Source organism: Poromitra crassiceps (genome assembly GCF_964638095.1).
Source record: "Poromitra crassiceps genome assembly, chromosome: 2".
NCBI classification, from domain to species: Eukaryota; Metazoa; Chordata; class Actinopteri; order Beryciformes; family Melamphaidae; genus Poromitra; species Poromitra crassiceps.
Window position 1 is genome coordinate 95,218,279 of NC_139624.1, and position 17,460 is coordinate 95,235,738.

Consider the following 17,460-nt stretch of genomic DNA (forward strand, 5'->3'; position numbering starts at 1 on the left):
CAACTGAGAGACGCTCGCTCACCTGGCTTGCTGTCTTCATGGAGGTGCTGCATCTCCTTACAGCTCTGTCGACTCTGTCGGCTTGGATGCGTGAAGACTTTATTGTAGCACTCCTCAGGCATTTGCTACACAGAGACATATATATATATATATATATATATATATATATATATATATATATATATATATATATATATATATATATATATATATATATATAATTCATAATAATTCAATTATAATTATATAATTATCAACAATAATTGTAATAACAATGTTGGTCCACAGTGCAAAGGCCGCAGTACAACCCACCCATTGTTCTTTTCTTTTCTTTTCTTTTCTTTTCTTTTCTTTTCTCTTCTCCATCGTCTCTAGCGGTCAACAGTAAGTGGATTCGCCTCCATCCTGAGTGCGGTTACAATCTCATCAACTCTCCCCATCTGAAGCCGGCCTGGGTCCTGGACAGAGCCCTGTGGCACCTCAGCTGTGAGCTGGCTGAGGGGAAATATACTGAGCAAGGCGTACCAGCACTCATCCAAAATGAGCAGCACGTCCACGTGAGTCTGCTTCACCCTCTTAATGCTTTGACAGTACTCTGTGGTTTGTTTGTTAGTTTGTTTGTTGACTTCCATTTGCAGACAAGACTTGCATACAATCAAATCAGTATGACTTTGAATGAGGCTCCCTCAAATGATTTTGAGGGAGCCTTCAATGCCCCAAAAAGTAAATTGTATGTGGAATAATCAAAATGACAAACAGAAAACAATAAAATTAATAATAGACAATTTCTCCCCATGTGAACAATTATTTCAATGAATGAAAAAATGAAATCTACATAATTTGTTCAATTTACTGTAGCAGTTTATGCAGTTCAGAAACCCCCGAAAATAAGGGTTATTATAGGGTTAGAGGTTATGTATGGAACCATAATGCCACTTTTTCCGACAGCAACCAATAAGCGCTCAGCATGCACTGTGTCTGTGTGTGTGCGTTTGCACTGTGTGTGTACTGTGTGTCTGTGTGTGTGTGCGCGTGCGCTGTGTGTCTGTCTGTCTGTGTGCACGTGCGCTGTGTGTCTGTCTATGTGTGTGCGCGTGCGCTGTGTCTGTGCACATATAGAGCCAAAGTGAACGTCACTTCCTGCCTTTCTCTGTGTAGCCTACTGTACCAGCGTCTGAAAACATATGAATGGTGGTGAACGGAGAGATACGCTACTTGTTTTGATATACAGTACATATCATGTTTGTCAATATAAAAGATAACTTTGCAAGTCAAGAAAGAAACACATTAAAACAAAAAACACATTAGACTTTTCATGTTTTGTGAATGGTTCTTGTGCTTTAGTCCAGCTGGAAAAGCATCTCGTACAAAAGCTTTCAAAGATTATTGGTCGACTCATGTGCTGTGCATGGAAGTGGAACATGTTTTTAGCTGTAGTGCATACCTCATAAAATACTCTGTCCTTTGTGCCTTTGTAGGCTATCCATGGGAATTTCATTTTCCAGCTAGCTTGATAAGTCCACCCCTTCTTTTGCCCATCTTCGCTACTGCAGGTAACATTACTTTCACTCAAAGTACTAGGCCTACTTGACTGAACATTGGTAACGCTAGAACTGAAGTTGTGGAACTGGAAGTTGTCACGGTCGCACTGATGGAAACCACACTGGAATTTGTTTTTGGTATTACAAACAAATTTCTTAATTTTGTTCGGCTAGTCAGCAGTGTTGCTCGATGCCTTTTCTCCCTGTTTTTTTTCTGCCTCTCTCCTTTGTGAGATTAACCGCGCAAAGTGTGTTACCACTTGACAGGTAGTGTGCACTGCGTCAACCAATCAGATTCAAGCCAATGAAGCTATGCCTTTTGATGGAGTGGGTGGAGTTTGCTATCAAATCAATGTAAACTTGACCCTGGCCACAAGCACATGCAGTAAACATATCAATTGCCTCTCTCTCTCTCTCTCTCCGTGCATCCCACATGGGCGCTTGGCTTTTTCTGTGGATTGGCACATGGGGTGTAGCATGGGCCAAGGATGAACCAATTATATTTTGGAGCTGATCGGATACAGGTCGGGTCAAGGGAGGGGCGTGAGCCTAGGGAAAAGGGGCCGTAGCTAGGGATAGGAAGGTGTCAGGATTTGAGGAGTGGGTATGGGGAGTGGCTAGGGTTGATGCTAGAATGGATCGGACGTAACCCCACCTCTGACCCTAACCCCAACCAATCATCACTCCTCATGTCCCTCTGGCTGATCCATTCTCGCATAAATAAAATGTGCATATCAGACTGTAGTATTGGCCTTGGTGGAGGTCTGCACTCTCTGAGTGCACTTTTTTTTTTTACAGCACTAAATTAATAAACCATTTTCTTGTGCTCAGTGGTGGGGACTCCAGTCACATGACTTGGACTCGAGTCAGAAAGTTATCCACACTTTTATTTAGTCACGATTAAATATTGAAAGGAGATTTAGAGTGCTGGCCTGTTCCTATTTTACAGATAACTAGAGGTGACAGAGCATTTGCTGCCAAGGCCAGCAGTCTCTGGAAGGCTCACCACCTCAGTTTCGACCTTCAAGTCCCTTCTTAACTCATTGAGTGCCACGGACGTCGATCGACGTCAAAGTAAATAGTGACGTAGAGTGCCACGGACGTCGATCGACGTCAAATGCGTTTTTTGACGGTGGGACGTGGATCAAAGCCTCCTGGATCTCCTGTACAAATATTGTAGCTTTTGGAGGTGTATAACCTATTTTACAGACCCATTAGGTGGCGACAGTGCTCTCCAGATTAGAGGAAGGTCCGGAAAACTGCAGGAAAAACCCCCGTGATCAAAGAGAAACCGCTCATGCTTCAGCCAGAGCCATATAGATGGCTCTGACTGACTGCAGATGTTGGCTGCCAACAGCAGTCAATCCGCGCACACAACTGAGCTCCTCTGCCTCTGTCTGTCTGTCTGCATAGTTTTTTCACACGATTAGCCGCCAGAAAGGCAGCACCCGACGCCGAAGGGCCAAACCTTTCCCTGCAGTCCGGGTTGGCATTTCCTTGTCGCGCTGGCATTTCCTTGTCGCGCTGGGAGCCGGCGCAAAAAAACGGAGCACTCCGAAAATAGACTGGGTGCGTGTGGGGAGGAGTTTGCACATCAGAAAATATTATCTTCAGACTCAGAATGTGCTTGAAATGCTGCATTTCACAAAAGGCGGAATAACTCAGCTTCTAATTTGAAAAGTGTCTTTTTGCTCAAAACAGCCTATCTTCTCTGGCTCATAACTAAAGAACGGAAAATGGGATCAATAAACTTTTTTTGCAGATGATAGAAGAGAGTCTCATCGTTCTTTGTGCGTGTTCGGTGTTTACATAGTAATATCACACAATATTCTGTGGGCCTCGAGAAATCACTGAAAACGCTCTGAAACTCTGGCACTGGGAGCGTCCGTTCTCCAAAAGTGGCTGGCACTCATGAGTTAACTCATGGAGTGCCAATGACGACAATCGTCGTCAATTCAAATAGTAACGTAGAGTGCCAATGACGACGATTGTCGTCAATTGCGTTTTTTGACGGTGGGACATGGATCAAAGCCTGATCCATCTCCTGTGAAAGTATGGTGGATGTTGAATGTGTAAAAGCTATTTTACGGACCCATTAGGTGGCGACAGTGCTCTCCAGATTAGAGAAAGGCGAGGAAAAAACAGAGAAGTCATGGGGAAACGGAAATCGCATCGGTATGCATCGATATGCATGAAGCATAACGTTAGCTGTGCCTGCAGCAGCCAATCTGCTCCCACAATTGAGCCCATCCGCATGATTAGTTGTGGAGTTGTTATTATTCTCAACTGGAAGCGATGGGAGCCGGTGACAAATACACGCGGAATGCTGTAAAAAAGCTGGATGTAGCGCACTTTTCAGTGCAGAGCAAACGCAGCAGAGAGCCACCAGAGACACTCCCACGGAGGTGGGGTTTGCAGTTGAGCGGGGTGGGGCACGCAGGGCAGCATACAACACCGACCCAGACAGACCCAGACAGCAGGACAGGATTGGCAAACACAAGCTAGAATATCTGATGCCCACCAGCAGTAAATCAAGACCAGCAAGAAGGTGTAGGGTCTGCGCAGCAGGGGCCAGCGCTGCTGGTTGCAGCTAAAAAAATTATTTTGCCAAACAAAATTCCTTTGTTTTCACTGTTTTATTGAAGGAAATTATTTTTGAGGTGTCACTACATCAGAAAATATTAGCTTCAGAGTCAGTCATGTGCTTGAAATGCTTCATTTCACAAAAGGCTAATTATCTCAGCTTCTAGTTTGAAACGTCTCTTTTTGGTGAAATCAACCTATCTTCTCCGGCTCATAACTAAAGAACGGAAAATGATATCAATAAACTTTTTTTTGCTGATGATAGAAGAGAGTCTCATCGTTCTTTGGGCGTGTTCGGTGTTTACATAGTAATATCACACAATATTCTGTGGGCCTCGAGAAATCACTGAAAACGCTCTGAAACTCTGGCACTGGGAGCATCCGTTTTCCAAAAGTGGCTGGCACTCAATGAGTTAACTAATTCTCTACCATTGACATGATAGAATGTCAACCCGTCTTTTCACCACCATATGATAGACGGCGCTCTTGGCCACCTTGTGAAGTGCTTTCATACTCGTATATTCCTCCGCAAGCCAGAGTTATTGTCCCACAAAACCAGCAAGCATTCTCAGCATTGATCTCCCTTCATGGAGGAAGCACATAAAACATGTCCAGCCTGGTGCCTCAAAGCGATTCAAGGAGCTGTTTACTCCAGGCTCGACGCGTTGTGAGACGGTCTTGTGACAGTTACTCAACGCTGAAGGATTTCTTTCACTAGAAGCATGGTAAACGCACACCAATCACTTCTCCTGTCACTTAGATTAGTAATCCGAGGGGGGCACGGTGGCGCAGTGGTAGCGCTGTTGCCTCACAGCTAGAAGGTCCTGTGTTCGATTCCCACCTGGGACGCTGTGAACGCTGAAGGAGTTCACAGCGCCAGGGTGAAATGGCATATTTCTCAGCTTCCTTGTGAGAGACGGGCGTTCTCAGTGAAAACGACCTACATTCAAGTGTCGATAACTAAAGAACGGAAGAGGGCAGAAACAAAAAAAAATCCCCATGAAAGTAGAGGCTTTGTTCTGTCTTTTGGGATATTCTGTGTTTACAAAGTCATACAGGAAAGTATTTTAAGAAAAAAAGGTCAGAAAACTTGGCGGGGTCCGGGGAATGAGTTAAAACACACATGTACAGACAGGCTTTTCCTGTGCTCAATCTATAGACAAGTTTCCTGGGCCGTTCCTAGGGCGGCGCCATAGCAGCCTTTCATGTCGCCGGCTTCCGTTTAAGTCCACATTACGTCCACAGCAGCGAGCACATCAGAAGGCAGCAGCCGAAATATCCAAACTTTTTTACAACGATCGATAACATCAGCTACACTAACGTTAGCAGACGTTATTAACAATGGGTTATTCTGGAACACATTGTGCAGTGCGTGGCTGTCACAAAACACAGTGCGCGTTTCCATCCACTGCTATTTTGCGAATTATAGAGCTGACAATCACCTCGTGTTTGAGGCTGTCTGAGCTGCTGATCAGCTGCTAGACCCGATATACAGCTCTGTTAAACACATCTAACGTTATTAATTTAAAGTTTCTTGATGATCTACAAGTAGACAAAGGTAGCCTACCATAACGCCATTTCTGGATTACCAGGTGCGACTCGGCAAACTAACGTTATAATCCCAACCCGATCTCCCAATTTTTTTTTTAAATAGCAACGTTTGTGGACCAACGTTGCTATGTTACAATTTCGTCTCCGAAATTGTAAAATGGTAATCCACGGAGCAGATAGTAGGTGAATACAATTTCATTCAAGTCTAGAAGTGAGTCGCCTTAAAGTTAATATCCCAGTCTTCTTCTGTTTACCACGGCGGGTATTGTGCTGCGTATTTACCATGATTTACCGTGTGTAGCCCTATTGTGTGGAGGCTACACACGGCATGTCATGTTTTGCAGTGATCAAGGCAAACTGGGTTGTTTTTGAATGGAGAGACACCTAACATTAGTCTGGCTGACTGTGACAGAGGAGAGGACAGTAACCTAAGTCTGACTGACTGTGAGAGAGGAGAGGACTGTAACCTAACGTTAGTCTGACTGTGAGAGAGGAGAGTACTGTCACTGTAACCTAACGTTAGTCTGACTGACTGTGACAGAGGAGAGGACAGTAACATATTATGTTACTGTCCTCTCCTCTCTCACAGTCAGTCAGACTAACGTTATGTTACATAACGTTAGTCTGACTGACTGTGAGAGAGGAGAGGACTGTAACCTAACGTTAGTCTGACTGTGAGAGAGGAGAGTACTGTCACTGTAACCTAACATTAGTCTGACTGACTGTGACAGAGGAGAGGACTGTAACCTACGTTACGTTAGTCTGGCTGACGCTTCGGAGCTTTTGAGATAGTTCATTGCGTTGCCGTCCACCGCCATTGATTCCTCAAAATACGCTATAATCCTGCCTGTAGTTACGTTCGGCCATTTACACATATTATCTTCCCATGTGTCCACTGTCAACGGGTGTGGGATAGACACTCTTTCATTAGATAGGAGACTCGCAGAATGATCCCAAGTTTGCATTTTTTCGGCGGTCACTATGGCTACTACGGTAGTATGTTACGCTTCTCCGTATTCACAAACACCGGAACCGACAGACACGATCGCGGCCGAGTCCGGAAGCAAACCGGAAGTGCCCAGGAAACTTGTCTATAGCCTGCTGCTTTTTATCTTGTATCTTCTATGTATCTTTCTTGTATCTCTTGTACTTGGATTGAGTGATCAGTTTCTTTGTTTTGCTTGTTGCTAAATTGTTTTGACTTGTTTTAACTTCATTGTCTGTTCATGCTATGTGAAGCACTTTGTAACAATTGTTTTGAAAAGTGCTATACAAAAAAAGTTATTATTATTATTATTATTAGTTATTATAGTATAAGTGCGACTGAATACACTACTTGACCGAAGCCAAGTGCAAGAGATTGGCTGGAGCCAGAGAAACTTGGGAGGACTCAGCTGAGCGTCGTGAAGAGGTGTGGCAGTGAAAGAAGGGGGCCTGGGTTGGAGCGCCGATGGCGGCGTTTACTACTACTAGAATTGAGCATGCCAAGCTCAGTTATTTGTCTCCAGAGACTCCACCCTGGAATTGAGCGCATAGCATGCAAAATTCTAGCATATTATACACCAAACCCTTCAGCTACATCTGAGGGCTGTACCACAAATGTTGTATAAGAAGATCCAGGATCTGTCCCTTGATCTGGTTTGGCTAAACCAGATAATTGCCATCTAGCTGGATTCTAGTTAAGTCATACTACGAATGTCGCCCTCGGCGCCCACTGCTCTCACCACGGACGCATCTGACTTTGCTGTGGGAGCGGTGTACGAGCAGTGGGTTGGAGATGCCTGGCAGCCCCTCGCTTTCTTCAGCCGCCAGCTATCCCCCAGGGAGCGCAAGTACAGCACCTTCGACAGGGAGCTCCTCGGGCTGTGGCTCGCTGTCAGACACTTCCGTTTTTTACTGGAGGGCCGCGAGTTTACTGCCTACGTGGACCACAAGCCGCTCACGCACGCCATGTCCAAGACAGCGGAGCCGTGGTCCGACCGCCAGCAGCGTCAGCTCTCCTACATCTCCGAATTCACCACGGACATCCAGCACGTGGCTGGGAAGTCCAACGTGGTCGCAGATTGTCTCTCCAGGGCAGTGGTCGGAGCGGTCCAACTGAACTTGGACTACGCCCGCATGGCTGCGGATCAGGCTGCCGACCCCTCCGTCCAAGCTCTCAAGTCGTCGGACACTGGGCTGCGCCTGGAGGAGGTACTCTTCAGTGATGCAGGGACCACGCTCCTGTGCGACGTCTCCACGGGTCAGCCACGGCCGGTGGTCCCCACCAAATGGAGACGCCCCGTCTTCGAGGCGGTGCACGGCTTATCTCACCCTGGTAGGAAACCGTCCTCACGGCTGGTGTCAGAGAAGTTCGTCTGGCACGGGCTCAAGAGGGATGTGAGGGCCTGGGTCGACACTTGCACTGCCTGCCAACGCGCCAAGGTGCATCACCACATCAAGGCCCCCCTAGAACAGTTCTCTGTACCCGAGCGGAGGTTCGACCATGTCAACGTGGACCTGGTAGGACCCTTGCCCCCCTCGCACGGTTACACCTACCTCTTTACCATGGCGGACAGGACGACTTGTTGGCCGGAGGCTGTCCCGCTCTCCTCTACGACGGCCCCTGACCTGGCCCGAGCGTTCATCGCGGTGTGGGTCTCCCGCTACGGCACCCCTGCTGATCTCTCCTCCGACCGTGGCCCGCAGTTTACGTCAGAACTGTGGGCAGCGGTGGCAGAGAATCTGGGGGTCAAGCTCCACCGCACTACCGCCTACCACCCGCAGGCTAACGGACTTGTTGAACGTTTTCATCGCTCCATGAAGGCCGCCCTTCGAGCCAGTCTCACGGACAGCAACTGGCTCGACAAACTGCCGTGGGTCATGCTTGGGCTCAGGACGGCACCTAAGGAGGACCTCCAGTCATCCTCAGCCAAGCTGGTGTTCGGACAGCCACTGCGGGTCCCCGGTGACTTCATTCCCAAATCGACGGAGCCCTGGTCTGCCTCCGCTCAACATGCCTCCCTGCTGGACAGCGCCAGGGCCTTCGCCCCGGTCCCGACTACGCAGCATGGCGTCCCTGCTTCACGGGTGCCCCCGGAGCTGCACTCAGCGGGTTACGTTTTCATCCGCCACGACGGCCACAGGACTCCACTACGACCTCCCTATGACGGGCCCTTCCGTGTCATCAAGGCGGGAGCCAAGAACTTCATGGTTGACATGGGAGGTAAGACTGAGTGTGTGTCTGTTGATCGCCTCAAACCGGCCCACTTGGACCTTGATCTGCCCCCGGATTTGGCCCTGCCACCGCGCAGGGGACGCCCTCCCGTCCTGCCCCCTCGGCCACACCGTGGCCGCCCCCCACTCCAACCCCAACAAGCCCCCACTGCTCGCGCCCGGCAAGAGGATGTGATGGACAATGTCACGCCTCCTCCTGCACCTCCTGACTTTACCTACAGTCGTGGGGGCCGGGCCATACGCCCCCCTCGCCGTGAGGATTTTGAATATTGAGGTGAACACTGGGGGGGCTGGTGTAGTGACTACATTATGGGTTCGTGTTCCCCTCTCTCTGGGTGGTCTAGTGGGAGGGAACTAAGATCTGGCACGAGGTGCCAGGGGGATGATTATTGCTGTTGCACTTCCTGTTCTACACACTGTGTTCTGGGGAACTTTGCCTGCCATGTTTGGAGCAATTGTTTTTGGTTGTTTTGATTAAACAAGTAATGTTACGTTGCCTACGTCTTTCCTCTTACCTCCGGCACTACAGTATCTACTTTAGAGCACAAACATTTATAGATAAAAACATATTCCAAAGTGGTAAGAAGGGTTCAATTTAAATGTAGCCTGCAACAAGTGCAAGGCTAAGCAGTCCTCGATTAATTCAACAGGAGCCATTTTTTTTCTTTTTTCTTTTTCTTTTCTTTTGAATGCAATGTATTTTTCATATGGGGACCATATGAATGGTGACTCGCTGTTTCCAGAGAGCTGATGGGTAAGCAGGTGGGTCTTTCATGGGTTTTTATCTTATCCTCTGAACTTAGCCATAGAGCATAAGTTGCTATGGTGATCTATCTCGGTAAGAAGTTAACTAGCATCGTGATACGGCAAACCTAGGGTTAAACCTGAAGTTACCTCGCTAAACCACTAATCTTGCTTCGTGGTACACCCCACTGCTCTCACTCACAATGTCAACATTTCCAATGTTGTATGTATGTGTTGGAGAAAAATATAAGTTCCATTGGCATTTCCCAATAAGCTATTTGAATACACATAATTAATGCTATGAGTCATTAGTCCCTTTGCATTGGCCCATGACCTCTCACCCATATAGAATAGCAGAGGACTGCTCCATTTGCTGAAACCTTGGGCAGTGCATCATGTTCCATAACAATTGATAACAGTCTCTCAGTCAGACTGGAGCAACGCACACACAAATTCAACCCCCTCCTCTCTGCCTTTCCTCTTCCTCTCCTTATGGTATAAAGCATATGTTGACTGTCGGCCATTGGCTGAATATTTGACTCTGTACATCGATCAGACATGTGTACATTGAGATTCATGCCCTCTGTCAATATACATATTGCAGAGAATGTATGGTATTAAATATACTTTTATGTTGAATCTTCCTGGACTCATGGCTTCAATTCATTTGGTAGATAAGCTGTTATAAATAATCACATTTAGCGGATGTATAGAATTTATTCTCTATCAGTATGTATTTCCAATGTTGTTTCAAATTGGTCCTCAAGTACCCTATACTACGAAGCTATCTTAACAGACCCGCGATCTGTCACTTTGATCTGGTTTGACTGAACAGGATCAAAGCTATCTAGTTTAACGATACTACGACGCTGGTTTTCTACTCGATAACTGAAGCTGGATTTATCTGGGATCTGCCTATGTGCACGCGCACGTTTTTCGCTCGTGCACAGGCGCGCGTCCACGCGAAAGAGGTGCGCTAGCCAATCACATTATGAACAGCTGAGTTGATCCACGCCCACACCCATTTCCACACCCATTTCCTCGTTCAATGAAAGCGCACTGTGATCAGAGTTTTTAGCGGATATTTAATGTAGCCTATGTCAGAATGAAAATCCGCGTTGGATATAGTCTGTGAAGGACTGCTAAAGCTGCCGCTTGTATTCACATCAGTCATTTGATTTACTTTGATCAGCGATTTCTGTCTCCTACAGCAGCTTTTTGCGAGTGAAAATGTAAATGTGTAATCTCAGTCTATAAATTTCCACAATCTGTAAGCCTATTTAGACCATAGATTTAGAAACGCATGCTCAATGAATAATGATCTCTATCACTCATTATGTGTGTGGTTGCACTGATCGAATAATTCATTATATAAAATATGATAGCCTAATATAAAAGAGAAAACTGCTGAACTGAATTGAGACGATGCGGGCATAGTTTTCATTGATAAAAACTAGCCTATTTTTGCTCATATATTGGCATACAGCCTACAGGACACAGTTCCAGCTGAAACATGCAAGAGTAGCCTGCATATTTAGTATTGGGGCTATCCATATTTATCCCATATCTATATTATATATATATAGGCTTTTCTGGCATGTAGGAGAATATCACCCTCACTCCATTTGAGGCTCTGTTTATGATATGCGCTGCGGTGATTAATAGTGATCATATTTCTCCACGCATCGTTGAGCTGTTAAGACATAAAGTGGTAAGTAGGCTTAATTTAATTATGTAGCCTACAGAGCCACGAATGTTTTTCTTGTTCTATTCTCAGTTGACTGCAATCTATTTTTCATATGGCGATCTTATATGAATGGTGAGTGACTCCAGAGAGCCGATTATATGGGTCTGTCATGGATTTTGATCTTATCCTCTGAAGCTAACCTGGTCGGGACCAGGTTAGCTTTGCAGCGTGAGTTGCCATGGTGATTGAACTAGGTTAGAAGTTAACTTGCTTTGTAGTTACGGCTAAACCAGGTTCAAACTCAAACTTACTCGGATAAGGCATTAATCTAGCTACGTAGTACAGGCCCAAGATGGCACCACAACACCATGATGTCAACAGCAATCTATGAATATAGAGCACTTTCTTAAGAGTGTGGTGTGACCTTTGTGTGTGTGTGTGTGTGTGTGTGTGTGTGTGTGTGTGTGTGTGTGTGTGTGTGTGTGTGTGTGTGTGTGTGTGTGTGTGTGTGCGCGTGCGTGCGTGTGTGCATGTGTGTGTGTGTGTCAGGCCCTGCGGGGTGTGCTGTGGCAGCATGTCTTCTCCAGGCTGAGGTTGTGGGAGTTCCTGCAGGTCAATGTGGACAAAGCTGTGGAGCAGTTCGAAAAACTGCTGCAGCACGGTGAGAGAGACTAACCAACACACACACTCTCACACACACACACACACACACACACACACACACACACACACACACACACACACACACACACACACACACACACACACACACACACACACACATATACAATGACCCTCAGTCAGAAACATTTCTTCAGTTAGTCTTATTTAATATTTGTTTTCCCTTGAGAAAAGTCTAACAATGAATACCTACAGTATCTGGCAACCCAGCCTGATCGACAAACCACAGATACGTACTGTAGAATATAAAGGTTTCTGAACCAAAAATATAGTTTCTAGATACGTGTATATCAACGTTACGTTATGCACGTCATAGAGTCTGCTATTGAAATAGCGCGGTGGCCAGTAAGGCACCTGCCATACCTTGGCTTCTAGCCAAATTTGAAATAAATCTGAAATAAGTTTTGCCATTTTATGTGAGTTTATCCACTCCTTCATTTACCCATCTCCCCCCCACACACGGAGACACGCACACACACACACACACACACACACACACACGCGTGCGCACACACACACACACAGATTTTAGGACCACAATGGAAATAAGACTGACGACTTTATTGTAATATCCTGATGAATTATTCCATACTGTACTGTATATGCTTGTTGGTGTATTGCATTTTAATTTGTCAAATAAATTCAATCAATCAATCAATTCTCATAAACTGATAATGGCCTTTATCCCATAATATGGGGTTATGTTGTATACATGACCACTTGATAATCAGGTAACTCTAGAAATCCCATAATGAGCAGTTTATTAGTGTGCATCTAAACAAACTCAATGTCATCTGCTATTGGTCTTTAGTGTCAGTTGTTGTCATGTCACCATCTACAGGTGATGACATCACCTGGCTGACACCAAAGATCAGCCAATGGCAGATGGCAATTTCAGTAGCATGCTTCTAACTATTAGACGTCAAGATAGATAGATTACACAAATTTGGGTTTAAGGGTTTAGTGACTCTTTCAGTCATGTATCACAACATTTCCAACAACTATCATAAAGAGTTAAAAGCTGAATAGTGATAATGAGCACGCTGTGTCCATCCAGGCAGTGATGCTGTCAGGTCCAGTCCTGAGGGGAACAGGCAGCTGAAGATGGTGCAGGACCCTCAGTACCGACGCTTTGGAAACACCGTGGACATGAACTCTGCCCTGGAAACCTTCACACCTCACAGGTGATCATTTAAATAGGAACATTCGAACATTTGTTCATGGAGATTAAAGGGAGAGTTGTGATTTTTGGGGAATGTGGGGTTGTATGAGGTAGTCAGTGTACTTACTGCATGCAGTAGAATGCAGCCGGCACAGTCCCAGTTTGGAGAAATGGAGACCGGCCGTGTCAGGGAAGTAAAGCTGTCTGCTGAGTAGAGTTCTCAACGGGCCTGAAAATTCAAGCCCGACCCGACCGAATGAGAGTGAGAGAGAATAAAGAGAAAGTATCAATCTGGCCTACTGTAAATGCATTAAAAAAAACATTTATTTTTTTGCTCAGCCCGAGCCCGACCTGGCCTGAGCCATTAGCATAAATTGTCAGCCTGAGCCCGTCGGGCTGGGTTGGGCCCCGTCGGGCTCGGGTTGCAACTGAGAACTCTGCTGCTGAGTGTGAAATGAGCAAAAATGTAAAAACATTTAAATAAAAAAAACATAAAATGAAAAACAAAACATAAAATGTTTCCACACTGCCCACCTGGCGTAATCCAAGTCTCCGCAAGGCCTGAGATGCCAAGTTGACTTGAAAAGACATCGGCCCCTATCGTTGCATCGGCGCTGTTTCTAGGCCGAGCGCCTGGCGCAGCGCAAATCAGTGGGCGTGGACCAGCACACTTGATATCGTCGTGCTGGCGCTACACGCAGCCTAAAGCATTACAACCACGCCTTTAAAATGATGCACCGTCATGCTCATTGGATAAGTGCAATAAACGAATCGCACGCTTGCCTTTTTAGCTCCAATTCCAGTGGTCCCGCAAAACCTGACGAAAGCCAAGCGCTCTGCCCCCCCCCCCCCCCCTCCCTTCATCCAGTCTGTCTGTCTCCATTATAGGCTATTATTCCATATTATTATGCTTCTCAAACCAATCTAACTGCAGTTTAAATACTGCAAGCATGTAAATATGCTACACTATAGCAAGATCAAAGTGAAAAGAATGTTCTAGAGGCATCAGCTAGAAAAATATAGCCTATCCCTATATGATGAGATTAATTTTATATTGGTGAAAGTTTGTCCAGAAAGATATCGTTTTCTCTCCCCTGCTGCAGGTAGAATGATGCACATAAATATACCCTACATTATGTAAAGTCATTGCATAAATGTGTTTTTATTGTAAAACTAAATGTGAAGTAGGGCCAAGTTATTGGAGCGGACATCACAGTATAGCAGATGACAGTAGGAAGCGCGTTCCGCTGTCACTTATCTAAATCACGTTAAATCGACAAGGGATATATATAGCCCCAGGAGGACATATATGTTTCACTTAGGGTGGTGTTTTAATTTCGATGTTTTATTTGGTCCAATATTGAAATGTTCTACAATTGCAGGCTGTGTTACCATTACACATTATTTTAGATCGACCTTTTATATCTATTTCGTCTCATTTGGTTGCTATTTAGTAGCGAAATGGAGAAGCACAATGCATGCTGGGACAGGCCAGACAACTTACAACTTATTTTTCCTATATGGGAAGTGTGTTGTGCCTGTCTAAGCGAGGGAGTCAGAGAGAGAGAGAGAAGGGTGACAGAGAAGAGGCAGAAGAGCACTGGCGCACTGAATAGGCCTGGTTTCAGAGAGAGACAGAGAAGGGTGACAGGGGAGAGGCAGAAGAGCACTGGCGCACTGAATAGGCCTGGTTTTCAAAGGCGCAAAGCGCTAAATTTACGCCAGCTGCGAAGATATCAGTACGCCGAGATTTAAGGCCGACACGCCCACTTTGGCCCATTCTGGGACTGCGCCACGCCCATTCGGCCTAAAGCGCATTTGGCAGCGTAAAGCCATATTGATATCGTCCCAAAACAGGCGCAAGGCACGTTTTTTTGCGGTTAAGGCCCGTTTTAGCGCCGAAGGCCTGTGGGAGAATAGGGGGCATCATTTACACTCTGTTTTAGCTTAAATCTTCACAGGTGTTCCAAGAAGTGGTGCTCACCACTTCTTCTACTTCTTCATGCTGATTTCCGCTGGCTGCATTCTACAGTACTGCATGTAGTATACTGACTGTCGGCAAGTACCTGATACAACCCCACATCAAAAAATCACAACTATGCCTTTAATTTTGCTAGTTTTATGAGGTGCCTTAGGACCAAACAGTTCTGAGGTCTTCCTGAGAGGAACTGCCCACCAGGGAGCTCCTCCAAAAACTACATAGCTTCAACTGCTTTTTTTTCTGTTTGCATTCGCACCGCCAATAGGAACGCTGACGTGATGTAAGCTAGCTATACAGCAAAGCAAGTGAGAGTTCACAATTAGCTACCTAGCCCGTTATTGTAAATAAGAATTTATTCTTAAGTAACTTGCCTGATAAAATAAAGGTTTATGTCATGATGAAGATGATGATGAGATAAAATGTTAAAAAAAAGTTAAGGGTAGTGATATTACTTAGCGCCTTCATTGTTGATTAGTCTGTTCATGTTCTCGATTTAATTGATTAGTTGTTTGGTCTGTAAAATGTCAGAAAATGGTGAAACATTTCTATCACTGTTTCCCAAAGCCCAAAATGATGTCCTCAAATGTCTTATTTTGTCCACAACCCAAATATATTCAGTTTACTGTCATAGAGGAGTAAGGAAACCAGAAAATATTCACATTCAAGAAGCTGGAATCAGATAATTTTGAGATTTTTTCTTTAAAAAAATCACTCAAACCGATTAATTGATGATCAAAATGGTTAGCATTAATTGTTGCAGCTCTAGTCATGAAAGTCATGGGGAAGGCCAGTAGTGTGGCTTTAGCTCTATTAATCAGAAAAGACTGAAGTGAAGCATGAATTCCAACGCTCTCTCTCCCTCCCCCCCTCTCTCTCCCTCCCCCCCTCTCTCTCCCTCTTCCTTTCTCTCCCCCCCCTCCATCTTTCACTTTCTCTCCCTTTCTCTTCCTCCCCCTCGCCCTCGCCCTCTCCCTCTCTCTCTTCCCTTCTCTCCCCCCTCCATCTTTCACTTTCTCTTTCTCTCTCTTCCTCCCACTCTCCCTCTGTCTCTGTTTCTCTCTGTCTCTATGTTAACAGTAAGAGCACGTCAGACATCCAGGAGTGTTGTAAGTGGTTCAAGAGGAGACTGGAGGAGTTGAACTTGGAACAGTACAAGGAGATGAGCTACCATGCAGAGCAGGTGTGTGTGTGATTTGAGCCTGCCCTCACACAGCTTACCATTCAACTTTCTCATTCTGTGGAAACTTCACTGCTGTTTCCCCAACTCAGGCCACAAATTGCATTGTGGGAACAGTAGTTTACGAGCGCCTTGCAGACCAGAGACCGAAGCTGGGCCCAGTCACTAGGAAGGACCCTCTTGTTACCAGGTAGCCTCTCCAGCTCTCTGACTTGTTAATGTGGAGGACACACAACACACTCAATTGCAAAATGTCAATGCATTATGTACTGTAGTCCAGTGGCTCTCAAAGTTTTTCACGTCAAGGACCCCCTAAAACTTCAAAACTGTTTACAATTTCCGGATATACTACTGATGTAATGGTACAAAGCTAGTCACGCACAAATACGTTATACCCAACCAACTTTTATCTTTTTACGTCTGTGTAGTGGGTTCTTTTTAGTATCCACGAAGAATATACCACATATTAGACTGGAAGGGATGTTGTGGGAAATGGATTGTAAGGGTGTTTTATATGTTGCTGCGCATGCACAGCATGTTAAGAACAGTAGTTATATTGTGCTTTACAAAAAATGAAACCGCAAATAAAAAGACAAAATGTTGAGATTATGTGGAGGAAAAATCCACTGCAATGCTCTGCTGATTCATCAATAATGAGATATCCGTTTTAAATGTTCATAGGAGTTTTTTTATTTCCACAATCATGTCTCCGTGCACGGAGGTCTCCTCTCATCAACATTTGACGATACAAGAGCCCAGAATTATTGTTTACTTCACATCATATACTGAAACTCAGGTACCCGCCCTCCAGCTTGGAGGGCAGTTCATTCAACCTCCCTCCAACTCAGTACTTCTCCATGACGTCCATAGTTAATCTGTTGTTCAGAAGAATACATAACAAGTCCAGTCTAGAGCCACAACAAGACACAGGTTCTCACAGAAACTCACATGTTCTCTAGACACTTCCCAAAACAAGACACAGGTTCCCACAGGAACTTACATGTTCTCACAGAAACTATTCTGTACAGCAATCTCCTGCAATGACTGAAGAACACAGTTCACAAAATACATCTTAGAAGGGCCATAATTACTAATCAATCAATCAATAAGCACTTGATCGATAATTTTCCATTACAA

At 45.3% G+C, this 17,460-nt stretch overlaps 1 protein-coding gene across 1 annotated transcript in view; it reads left to right on the forward strand.

The window, feature by feature from the left end:
- Positions 1-17,460, forward strand: part of LOC310770810 (glycogen debranching enzyme-like) — a gene marked incomplete at its 3' end in the record, with an annotated part of 125,254 nt that overhangs the window by 31,199 nt on the left and 76,595 nt on the right. The window contains exons 5-9 of the mRNA XM_083631854.1: positions 376-557; positions 11,872-11,983; positions 13,061-13,187; positions 16,224-16,326; positions 16,416-16,513. Of these exons, the coding sequence (XP_083487980.1) occupies positions 376-557; positions 11,872-11,983; positions 13,061-13,187; positions 16,224-16,326; positions 16,416-16,513 (622 nt within the window). The remainder of the gene's footprint in view (positions 1-375; positions 558-11,871; positions 11,984-13,060; positions 13,188-16,223; positions 16,327-16,415; positions 16,514-17,460) is intronic.